The sequence below is a fragment of the Toxotes jaculatrix genome, chromosome 2 (assembly GCF_017976425.1).
Source record: "Toxotes jaculatrix isolate fToxJac2 chromosome 2, fToxJac2.pri, whole genome shotgun sequence".
In the NCBI taxonomy this organism is placed as follows: Eukaryota; Metazoa; Chordata; class Actinopteri; family Toxotidae; genus Toxotes; species Toxotes jaculatrix.
Genome location: NC_054395.1, coordinates 19,400,678 through 19,413,246, shown reverse-complemented (window position 1 = coordinate 19,413,246; position 12,569 = coordinate 19,400,678). Strand labels below are relative to the sequence as shown.

General features: G+C 42.3%; 1 protein-coding gene across 3 annotated transcripts in view; it reads left to right on the top strand.

Annotated features, from left to right (window-relative positions):
• The window catches only part of LOC121192311 (ERC protein 2-like), a 145,723-nt gene that overhangs the window by 21,404 nt on the left and 111,750 nt on the right, over positions 1-12,569 (top strand). For all 3 annotated transcript variants that reach the window (XM_041053961.1, XM_041053946.1, XM_041053954.1), the window contains exon 5: positions 11,728-11,895. In XM_041053961.1, the coding sequence (XP_040909895.1) occupies positions 11,728-11,895 (168 nt within the window). The remainder of the gene's footprint in view (positions 1-11,727; positions 11,896-12,569) is intronic.

The window sequence follows — 12,569 nt, the reverse complement described above, 5'->3', positions numbered from 1 at the left end:
CTTCCTGAAAAAAGTCAGTATCAGTTTTAGGGTGCAAACTATCCAGCATCAGTGGAAAACTCATTGCATGTCGATGCAGTAGAAAATCTGGAAGCGTGTTCATGTATGTGGGCGAAAGGCAGGTTCAGTTAAAGGTTACCTACCCGAAGCTTCTGAAGAGATGTTTCAGTGTGTTGAACCTTTCTTTAAAGGGCAACTGACAGAACCCTGATACACAGTACAGCAGAGAGCAATAACTGACAGTCTCCCCAAGTGTCCACCATCAATGCCTGCCAAGGCGGTGGTTCAGGGCCATTTGACCTGCTAGCTTAATGTTAACTTAGTGAGGCTTCACCAAATGCAGCAGAAGTGGAGAGTGACAGAAGAGAGGTGAACGCGATGTTGTCTCGTAATCTGGGGGCAGATCGTCCCAGGGTACATCATTGATATTTCACAGAATAATTTAGGGTCTAGAGGACAGAATTACTGTTTTTCTCTGGAAAAAGGAAAATAACTTCTGCTGTAATAAACAGTATAAAATTGGACGAGGATGACGGCACAGAAAAGTGAATTTAGTGTCAAGTTACTCTTTAATGAGTTAAAAATATAGTTGGCAGGACGACTGCGGCTGCTCTGAAAAGTCTTATCTTAAGAAAAATAATTTCTCATTTCCAAAAAGGAAATTTAGAGTTCACATGTGTTCATGCACACAACTTAACTCAACACAGATCATAATTGATTAATATACCCCTTTCTGAATAAACTGTCTAGGTTAGGATTTCAATTTAGTTGCCAAAGGGTTGCATTCAAAACAGTTTATGCAGTATATTACACATGAGTATTATACCATTAAAACATATTATCTTGTCGGTGAAGACTATAATTGTTGCTGTTATTTCCAGTAAATGTCTCTTCCACAGCTGAAATGAAAATTATGCTATTGAGTGGGCACGCAGTGTAGCTGTTAAAATATGTGAATGGATGTTTATGTATTAACATGTGGGTGCATGACAAAGGAATGATATATAATTGACTATAATGCTCCTGACACTGGGCACATCAAGGTGCTCTGTAGCCTGTCTTCTTGTCACTTCTCATAGGTTACTGCACTCCTGATCCCCGTCAGTGCTGTTCACCAAAGACACATACACACAAAAAACACATATGCTGTCAGTGCCTATTACTGGACTCTCATCCTTGATCTGGGGAAGTTCTTTTTTCCCTGCAATTGAAGTGCCATTTTCCCCCCACTTGGAGAAAGCTAAGGTTTCCTGGACTAAGTGGACAAACCAGAGGAGATATTGAGTGCACTTGAAGCCAGGTCTCCATTCCTCTGCTGTCTGTCAGTCATTTTAGAGAGGATAGTGATTCTCACAGGATCTCCCTTCTCACCTCATTCCTTCCATCCACTCATTATTGCTTCATCTCTCCTCAGCAGTTTGTTTCAGCTTTCCCTCATTTAAAATTCCTCAAGAGCCCCTTGTTTCCTTTTTGTCTCACTCATGAGTGGCCCATCGTACCCTTCCCCACGTTTATGTTTGTGTGTGTGCGCGAGTGCCAGGTGCGTCTCATCATGAATGACAGTGATTGGTACAGTAGTCCACTCCCCCAGAGACATACTGGTGTCTCCCAGACCTGAGCAGCAGCTTCATCTCACAGACACTTGTCTCTAAAAGCAATTCACATCAGGATGGGACCGAGAAGGGGACTGGCCGCTGAACAGAGCAGGCACTGTGAGCAAGGGAATGAGAAAATGGAAGTGTATTTAATTGTCAGTCAAAGTTAAAGACAACTTCTAAATGGGCGTGATTGAATCTGTCTCCAGATAACTGGAAAATGTGGAAAATAATGAGTGTGCGTGAGCATTGTGAGTCTGCTGCTCACGTCTGTGGAAACTTAACCCTTTAATACAGTAGATGTGTGTGTCTTTCCTGCCCCGATCAGGACAATGCAGGGCTGTAACTATACTCCAGCAGATCAGGTAAACTATCAGAGACCTTCCTGCATATTTAATCAGCCAGCGGCAAGGGACAACAAGCCACAACCTCAGTGGAGAAGGGGCTTGCAGGTTCTTTGACGATATTTAGCTTTCTTAGTTTTTAATATGAGCGTTTGACTAAGGAGGCTAAATCAGATTGTGGGCCTGTTTGTTTGATTTAGCAGTGCCTGGTCACACATAACATGCATGAGGCACATTGCCCTAAGCGCAGTGCTGCCTTTCAAGATGATTTCAAGAAGCCAGCTTTTGGGCCTCATCTTCTTGAGGGCGGCAGCCTTAAAGAGGAATGTGTTGGAAGGCATTCTCATCATCATTGTCCTTACAGAGTGTGAGAGATCAGAAAGAAAGGACATAATATTGCCAGTTGTAAACAGTGCTGTTATTTTTCTGGAGAACCAATGATTTGTTTGCTCGATCTGGCTGAAATCACTGGATATTAACAGCTTAAAATATAAAGTAAAATAAATAAAGCTACTCAAGCCAGCTTTTGGGCCTCATCTTCTAGAAGAGCTACTCTTGAGGAGGTTAGAAGCACCTTCCCCAAAAATGACAGGAAGGCTGCAGTGAGACAAATTATTGAAGTAGAAACAAATTCCAGGCTAGCAGCTTAAGTTAAGCAAATAGTTGTAAATATTCTTACTGAATTTAGTGTCTTTACTTTCCTGCAGCCTTCTTTTTAACTGCAGCACAAAGTGGGTATCACTCCAGCTCCCCATACTGTCTGTGATACGGCAGCTGTTGTGTCAGTGGTTTAACCCTCTGAATGGCCAAAATGCCTGCAGTATTTCAAATAATACAATATGGATAACAATCCTTTTTTGTGGAAAAGACTTTGGAGCCGTAGCCTGAACCAATTCTATGTCAAAAGCTTTCTTAGCATGAATCATTTCTTTGCATTCATTGTGTGACCTCTTATTACTATCTCTTCTGTCTTCTTTAGTTTCACCTCTAAATCCTGGAGAGTCACATAATCTGAGTTATTACGTTCAATTTTTTGGATGCAATAAATCATATTGTATTTAATGTCTTTGTCAGCTATTGGTTTAGAATTTCATTTTGAGAAGATTGATAAGCTTTGATTTACATATTCATAGCTGGAGGTGCACATTTTGCAGGTGGCCACTAACCCACACAGGGGAAATCCAGACCTGAAGTAAACTCAAGGTGCTAAAGTCAGAGTCTGAATCAGGCACATAAATAACACCACCGCGTAACATTTGATATTTTGCTCCACACCAAATGCCAGCAGAAGTGTTAGAAGCAGCACGCCTTTAATGCACATTTTGCAATGTGGCAACATGTCTGTGTTTACAGAGAACACAGTCTGTGCTATTTCAATTTAAGTTTCTCAGATGTGACCTCAAATATCTGTGTTCTCTTTCATCACCAGCGTTTGCAGTGCGTCTGCCAGAAGACCTCCACTGAGTTTTGATTTTGAGGTTGAGGTGTAATGACTCGAAGAAGATATAAATGACTCAAAAATGACTCGCTAACATCAACCATGGCGACAGTGATGAATAGGGAAAACAAGAGGAAAAAAAAAAAAAAAAAAAGAATCTGGAGTGTGAGAGGGAACGAAAACGAGGATAGATGGAGCAACAGGAGGAAGTGAGAAGTGAGAGAATAGAGTTTCTTGATGGATGTAGAAGACTGGGGGCTTTTGTCAGTGAATGATGTGATGGTACGGTGTGCTGTGGTCCCTGCTGGACTATTTTTGTTGATCTTTCCTTGTTCTCTTTGCTGATTGATGATGCATATAGGTAGTGAGGCGGAGAAAAGATGTGGTTTAAACCTGGTTACACTCCACCCTGGACTTTCCCCAGCTGTGTTCTCTCTCTCTCTCTCTCTCTGTCTTTCTTTCTGCCTCATTCCCTTTTGCTCCCTTTGTCCACATTTTCTCTTCCTTCATACTATCTGCATCCATCTGTCTTCACTCCCCACATTTTGTCGCCTACCTCTCCTTTTCCTCTGTTCATTCTCATCCCCCATCTGTTGATACCTCCACAGTAGAGGGTGTTTAACAAATTAAACGAAGGTGAGAACCTTGTGAACTCAGTGAAGAGGACAGTGAGGTTGTTGGCATGGTGTGTTTTAGGCTCACCACTAATTGTCAACTTCACATTTAAACACTGGACCTGTTGTAATGAGTCCCAACCACTGCAGACCAGTTTTAATATGACCTCATCTGAACTTGACTGACCACGGTCACCATTCTCAGACCCAACAGCATGCTCCCGGGTTCCTGGGGTGGTGTGGTTTGGGATGCAGTGTGAGTAGCAAAGCGTTGGGGCCCCCCAGAACAAACATGGCATGGTCCAAAATAAAGCCCCCGCGAGTTCTTCAGAGGCCATGTGGAAAAGCCATAAAGTGGAGTTATAGGGGTCAGAAGGGGGATGAGATATTTAATGGTTTACACAGGGAACGAGGTAAATATGTGCACGACTGAAGGAGCCGACAAACACACGTGTGTGTGCAAGGTTACCTATGCATATGCGCATGAAAACACTCATATTACTGTTGCCATGCATGTACGCATACCGCATGCTTCAGCGCAACTGATGCGTTAAGTTAGAGGACATCTAAGGTAAATTTCATTTGTGTGATTATTTATCTCACATCAGGGTCTTTGGGAAATGTGTGTGTGTGCTCCCTTGCATTTTTCCACGTTTTCTTTTTTTGTACATTTTGGAGCTAAACAAAAACACACATAAACACAGAGAGTAAATGAGGGCTTTGCTTGGTCTGCTGTCAGTCAGCGGTTGGTTAACCAGAAGGCAGTGAGGTGCTGATAGAGACAGCCAGGGACAACATGGTCCTTTGTTTTTATTCTGACCTCCTCTTTTTCAGGGTCACCCTGCTTTACTCAGACCACTTAACCTCTAATTTCATACACACATATAGACACATGCACAAGCGAACATACAAAGATGTAGTAACAGGAAGTTCAGTCTTTGTTAATACAAAGTCTCTCTCATTAGAATGATTGAACCAGAGAAAAGCAGAAATACAGTATGGATCTTGGAGTGTCCTATGATTCATACTGTATTTCTGGTATTAAGGGGGTATTAAGGAGTTCTAGCATCCATATCAGGTGAACAGCTCCTTTTACTCCTAGGATATAAATAAAAAGGCTGCCATATTACACAGTTCATTTCAAATCCAATGTGGTGGAATAAAGAACAAAAACAAAATCATTATAATACTTACAGATTGCAGTGGCCGTTACAATACAGCTACTGGGGGCAAATGGTAAATGCAGTAATAAAGGAGAAAGACTTCAGATCAAGTGAACATTTCTAGTGAAATACATGTGCGAAGTATGAGCACAGATAAGATTCTTAGTGGATCATTTGGCTGATCCACTAAAACACATCTGGTAAAAAAAAGGATTCTCCCTCAGAAAGTTAGGTAAACCATGTCAGAACCAGAGGAATCCTCAATTAAAGAAATAATGTAATGTAATTGGTGGTTGATGCCCCCCAGGATTTTGCTGGAGAACATAAAGGGAACACACACAAATGCGGTCAGATCGGCTCCATTTTATTTATGTCTCTGATGTATATGCATGAGCCACCATGGGAGACAACATCAGCCACAACAATTTGAGCTCAACATAGCATATGTATAAAATACTTTTCATCCAGTCTCAAGTCAGTGTTTTCTGTACTGAAAGGTCCTGAGGGTGTGTTAAACATACCGCCAGATTGACGGACAAACAAAATGAAGAAGTTGTTTCACTTGTTGATCAAGAGGAAATCAAGAAGATTTCAGGCACCTACGATAGACGGTGTTGTTCTCCACATGTTTGCCAGAGCGTTCAGTGTGGTTTGACAGGAAATTGATACCCTGGAAACAGGATGTAGCAACTGGCGTGCGGTGCTGGAAATGATCAGGAAAAATAATCAAAGAAGGAGCAAGTGTTAATGAGGGGGAACGCCTGCAGCGTCTCTTCCTTTATATGTGTGTGTTGTGTCTCTGTGTGTGTCTCTCTCTGCTGGAGAATGTAATGATGATGGATGGTGGACGAAAGAGGGATTGAGGCAGCTGTGTGCAGTGAGGGTCAGTGTGATGATACTGGGGCTGAGTCCCCTTCATTTTCTGTGTCATATATCCACCCACTGGTACAGTACCAAAAACATGGCATGATTGACTTTTATGTTTTGGCAGAAAACATTCATTCATTCTGGTGACAAAGATCCTTTTGTCAGGGGATCCTGGGAGTTCTGTGTGTGCATGTGTTTGTGCGTGTGTGTCCTTGTCTTTTTTTTTTTCCTTTTTTTTTACATCTGTGCTTTCCCATGTTCTCTCTATAGCCTGTGGGCAGGCAGCTGTGTTGCCATGGTTTTATCAACAGATGTTGCGGTTGAACAATGAGTCTGTGCCCCACTCTCCACCCTGCAGCCCCTGCTGTGAGGCAGTTTACATCCGCTTATTATCCCGAGCCGGCCCCGAGGTGATCCGTCCATTATACGATTCCTGATCGGAGCTCTGACTGTTGCCTTATCCCTGGCTTTGATGACACACCTCAAATGACACCCAGCCTAAGCCCCAGGACAGGGAACGTCCCTCATTTCCGCACAGATCAGCCCTAGTGTCGTCATGTCTGGTGTGGCCAGCTCAGGTGGAGAGGAAATCTTCAGTTTGCGTGCATGTACTTGTTTATACAGTATATTCCTCTCTCTGTGTGTGTGTGTGTGTGTGTGTGTGTGTGTGTGTGTGTGTGTGTGTGTGTGTGTGTGTGTGTGTGTGTGTGTGTGAAATAAGAGAACCCAGAATCTAGTGCAATCCAGTGCAGGGTCTCGAGAAAGCCCTTGTTTACAGTTGCCCTGAGCTCCATTCTTTGCATTTGACATTGCAACTTCCACCTGCACCTGTGCACACACATTCAGCCAACATGCATGAATGGGCTCATATGAAAAAATCACTTTGGTCTTAAGGCTTTCGAACCTTCAACAGTGACCTCCTGAAATCTTCTGGAAGTTTCTATTGCCTCATCAGGAAACTATGGATCATTTAACGCCACTCCTTCTCCCATCTGTGTGAGTAAAAGACACCCACAGTAAGGTGATTATGCACCATCTGTGTGAGGCAGTATAGTGTATATACTGTATACATATGTCTTTTGTAACCTGGATCAGCCAATTTTATATTCACCTTTCACCAGTCTTTAATAATGCAAACATTAGTCAGAGTGAAAGCAAAACTAACAGCAACTGGCTGTTTGAACCCAGTAGTCCACATTCATTCTCTTCCTTCTTCATCATTTGAGTGTGAGTGTGTTGGTTTCTCTTTGATGGGTACATTTCACAGAAAAAAGAGATATTTGAGTGATTATATCTGGTATGGGAGACTCTCTGGTGGTCCAGCATCATCTTGAAATGAAATAGCCCTCTTTCTTTTAGTGATACAATCCAGACTTGGCCACATTAATGGTTAGACAAACATGAATTAGTTGAATATTATGTCATAAATTTAGATGATTAATTTCACAGTGCAAGCCTTTAAATAAATTAAGTCTAATGGCAGCCCGGTGCTGTATTTATACAGGCTGGCTGGACGTCGTACAGCTAGAGAAGTGAATCGCTCACACAGCTGTGTGTAGTGCACCACAGCAGCCTGAGCTGATCTGAGTTCACACTCCAAATACACTCCACTAGACTGGTGCTGAGGTGACATTCAAACTTTTTCTCTGAACAGCAACACAAAAAATGTGTATTTCTCGTGTTGTGTGTGTGCGCATGTGTGTGTGTGTGTACATTTGTGAAGGTCAGAGATTTTAAAGCTTTAGATTGGGAGGATTTGAGAGCATATTAGGAAAGTTTTTCCCATTAACCTACAACTCTACTTTCAATATTGGACTCCCAGGCGTGCGAGTGAAAGTGCAACTGTTAGTATGCAAGTGTTGGTGCGTCCCCAGGCCTTTGCCGCGGTCTTCCCGTCGTCTCTGGTTCTGCCGTTTTAACTGTGGTCTACTCATATAATCCATGTGTTGTTTATTGCGGACCAGAGCTGACGCTGGGCCTGATACCTTTGCAGATTTGCTTGCCAGAAAAACTTTTATGATGAAATGTGAGGCAGGAAAAAGGGAGGTGAGGACAAACAGAGAAGCTGTTTTCTTTAAGCCTCTGTTTTACTTTGCTAACCAGTGTCCAGAATCCACATTTGGCTGTCATTGCAAGAATGAGAGAGGAAGTCAAGGAGAATGAGTGTGAGACTAAGTGAGTTTATGCACTTGTGTGCATGCTTGCATGTTTAGTTGCAGGTACATGCATGTGTGCATGCAGAATATGGCTGAATATACGCATGTAAGCATGCACACCTTAAAGTGGTTATAAGTTTGTGGCTTTATTTGTTTAATGAAATACCACATACTGCCAAGAATTAATAGTTTTGCAACCACAGACTCTTGAAAACATATCAAGGTCATTTTTTAAAATGATATAGTGCTGAGTGAAGGGCTGGAAAGCTTAAGAAGGGTTATGGTGGAAGATGGGGTGATATAGACGTGTTTTTAATTCATCTATTCAGAGGAATGCCTCAGTGCAATCTCCAAAGTCTATTTGGATTTTAACTGGGCCAAACTGGACAGCAGTGAGCCCTTCTACATCTCTCCCTCACCTTTATCTTTTTTGCTTTCTCTCATGTATTAAAAAATAAATAAATAAAAAAAAATCCCTTGTGTCCAGTTGCGGAGGTGGAATGAGGTGGTTGTCCTGGAGACGGAAGGAGTTCTGCTTTGCATGATTTCTCTCTCATATGGAAACACAAAAACAGAAATACACAAACCTACAAAGTCATGGTTGGGAAATGTAGGCCTGTCCCATAGACAACCTGGCTCGAGGACTTGAGGGACTTCTCACACAGACACATCACTTTGTCTCGCCACAGGACCCGCACCTTTAAACAGCAATAGGAAAACTCCTGGAGTGTTTGGAGCATGGCTGGAGGGATGGAGTGCTGAAAGAGAAGTAGAAGTGGCGGACTGAGAGAGAGAGACGTTGCTGGAAGATGACATTGAGAAAAAGGGGAAGGGGGGGGGAATTGGAGAGGAAATTGAAGGAGAAGAGAGAGGTTAATCACCCTGACTTGTTAACTGTCTGTCATCTCAGCATGTCTGCCTGCTGATAAAGTCAGACAGAATGTCCTGTAACAGACCTGCTGATGGAGTAGTAGTTTTAACCAATGGATGAGGAGCATGTCAGTGGTGTTAATATTCTCAGGCCAAATGATCTGTTAAGAATTCCCAGTGTTTCTATCGAGCAACTTTCACTCTTTCATTTAGGTCTCCTCAGACTTTCTCCCCTACTCCTCTCTGTCCTCTCAGCCATCACTCCTCATCTATCCTCCTTTCTCCTTCTTCTTTGTGTACTGTTTCTGGCAGCAATGAGTGCTTTAAGAGGGTATTAGCAGGGCGTCCTTACAGTACTATCACAGCTTAGTGAGCCAGTGCAGGTGAGACAGCAGGGATTTCCTGTTAGGCCTCTCTGCTACATTCTTGCTAAATTGCTCCTTGCCAGGTGGGGTTAGAGGGGAGGGGGGTTTCTCTTTCTCTGTCTCATAGACACAGTGACAAACACACACCCGCATGCACACACATTTCTGTAGCTGCACATGGGCATAAGTGCACGATAATGTCTGGGCACTAACGTACTGTATGTACAAAGGATTAGTGGTGTCACTAGTGTGCATTTGTGTGTGTGCCAGTGTGGAGGCGGGAGGACAGAGCAGGGCTCAGTACTGGACTCTGGTTGTTTGCCAGAGAAGCAATATGAGATAAATACTTCACCATCTTACACCTGGGGGTCCTGGACTCCTTCTAATGCTGCTACTTGAGAGGAGCCCTCTGTGGGTCTTAGTGCCTTCAGGATGCCCTCTCATTTTACATGTGCACATACACACACATAACAAGCAGGTGGGAACTAAGTGTGGTCCAATGCAGCCGTCCCTCTCAATTGTGTTCTTAGTATGTTTGCTGTGTTATTTGCCATTTCTGTAGTTAACAGAGCCACATTTTTTCCCATACTAAAGATCTTTACTTATTAGTTACCAAAATACTAAATCAGCAAATTACAATGCAAACATACTTCATTCATTAAACTCCATAGACATCTTGCATACATAGAGTCTCACAGGTGCTAGAAGATGTATTTTTGAATGATCGAGAGAGCAATGCAGACTGGCTCTTCCCCCCACCTCCAGTCTTGAGGCTAAGCTAAGCTAACTGCCTCCCTATATCGAATAATAGATCTTCTAATCCAACTATCAGAAAGAAAGATAAAAGGCCTTTTCCCCAAAATCATGAACTATTTCTTTAATCTGTAGGAAGCATTTTAATGTCAGAGCTGTGTGGAGCTATGCTATCTGTTGTAGCATACTGTTGGTTAAGCATGCAGTATGACAGTGCCTCATATTTTATATGCTCTTTGTAAGTTTTCTATTCTCAGTTTTCAAAGAACCTGTAACTGTCAAATAAATGAATTGTACTAGAGTAAAATGGACACTGTGTTATTGCTCTGAAGGTGAACACTCAAATGAAATACAGGTACCCCAGAACTGTACTGTGGTACAGTACTTGAGTAAAAGCCCTTAGTTACTTTCCACAAGTGGCCCTAACACACTCCTTCCCTTTATAAATCTCCTGAAGAGCCCTGTGAAATAGTTGAGAGATGAGCTGGAGAGTACAACAGAGCCTGTGCTTTAAGTGTTCTCACACCGTCCCCTCTGTGTCCAAGTAACACTTGTTAAAACAACTGTTAACACGCCCTCCCTTACTGCTTCCCTTTATCTGAGTGTGTGTGTGTGTGTCTCTTGAATTCATATAAAACACACATGCACACCTTAAAATTGGGTTCAAATGGGTTCACTCATTGCTCCATGGCAAAAATTGCTGGAAATGTAATCAGGTGTTGAAGACCAACAGAGGATCACATATTCTGTTCATGACAGCCAGCTGAGAATGTGTATGTATGCATGTGTTTGTGTGTGTGTGTGTGTGTGTATGTGTGTGTGTGTGTGCGTGTAACTGTAGGCGGTGCAGCAGAACACTGATATATGTCCAATAAGAACTTCTGGAGCGAGCTCAGATATCACTCATCTCACTGCACACAGCCAGATACGGAGGATTTTAATGTGTGAGTGTGAAGTGTGTGAGCAGTCTGATCTGGGGCAGCGCTGGCCCAATCATACAACGCTCTCAATAACAAATGATGGGATGGGCTCCAGGCTCCTTCTCTCTCTCTCTCACACACACACACACACACTTTTACTGTATCAGTCCACAGTGGTTCATATTATGGACATTAGGTCAAAGCTGAACTTTTACTACTTCCAAATGTCAACAAGTAAATGTGTTGAGACATGTCAGTTCCAGTATTGAATAATAACATATGGGCCACCTGACTGAGAAATGGGGGAAAAAATGGTGTAAGCTTTCCTGATCTTTTTTGTGAATTTCTTTGTAAGTTTGTGAGTCTTTCTGATTTTCTCTCTCTAGGCCTGTCAGTCAGTCTGCTCTGCCTCCTTCTAAAACAGTCTGCTTGGACAATATATTGTATGAATACTGGGTTTTATGACCCACACTGACTCTAATTTCACTTTCTCTCATTTTGTTGAGCTGTCTTTTAGTATAAATGTTTATGTTGTTGTTGTAGCTCCTTTCCAATCTCTGTCTGAGTATATGTCAGTTTAACTCCCTGTTGACTTCTTTTCTGCCTATCTGCACTTAACGTCTTTTTTTTGGTCTATTCTAGGTAGATGCTCTGAGGGTGCGTCTAGAGGAGAAGGAGCAGTTCCTGACCAAGAAGACAAAGCAACTGCAGGACCTGACAGATGAAAAGAGCACACTAACAGGAGAGATCAGAGACATGAAGGACATGCTGGACGTCAAGGAAAGGAAGATTAATGTCTTGCAGAAGAAGGTATGTGAATCCAGCTAACTACAGCAAATTACATATCAAAGAAATGGCTTCATTTAAAGGGAACTGCAACATTGAAAGAGTGAGTCTACATATATTAGTGAGGCCAGATCTTTCACTGGTTCAACATTTCCATTTGTAGTGGACGTGCAAGTATGCAGCTATATACCAACACATTCTCCAGGTTGTACATAAGGTGGTAAAATATCAATGTTGTGCTTTAAACTTGTTCAGCTGCCCCCATGTGGCCAAAACAAATAAATTATTACTACTTAAAGTTAGCAAGTGCTGATTATGGGATTAGGATTAGGACCATGGTTAGTTAGATTTAAAAAAAAAAAAAAAAAGTAGAAAACTAGGAATTTTTAACTGCAACTGCAATTCTTTTTCATTCTACATTTGCCTGGCAGAAGTGTGGATATTCGAGCAGTGACAGATTTGTTCACTGTAGTAACTTTCCCTTTTTAACCAGCCATATTGGAAATGGCTGGTTAAAATGTTCTGGCCACGTGGTTACGTCGCTGGCATTGTGAATAGATGCAACAGAAGGTTTGTTATATGTATCACTGAGTGTGTATGTAGTGAGATGTGCTACTCACAGTCAATCACCATTACATATGGTGAATATATATGCACACCTGCTCTCACACACACACACACACACACACACACAAACT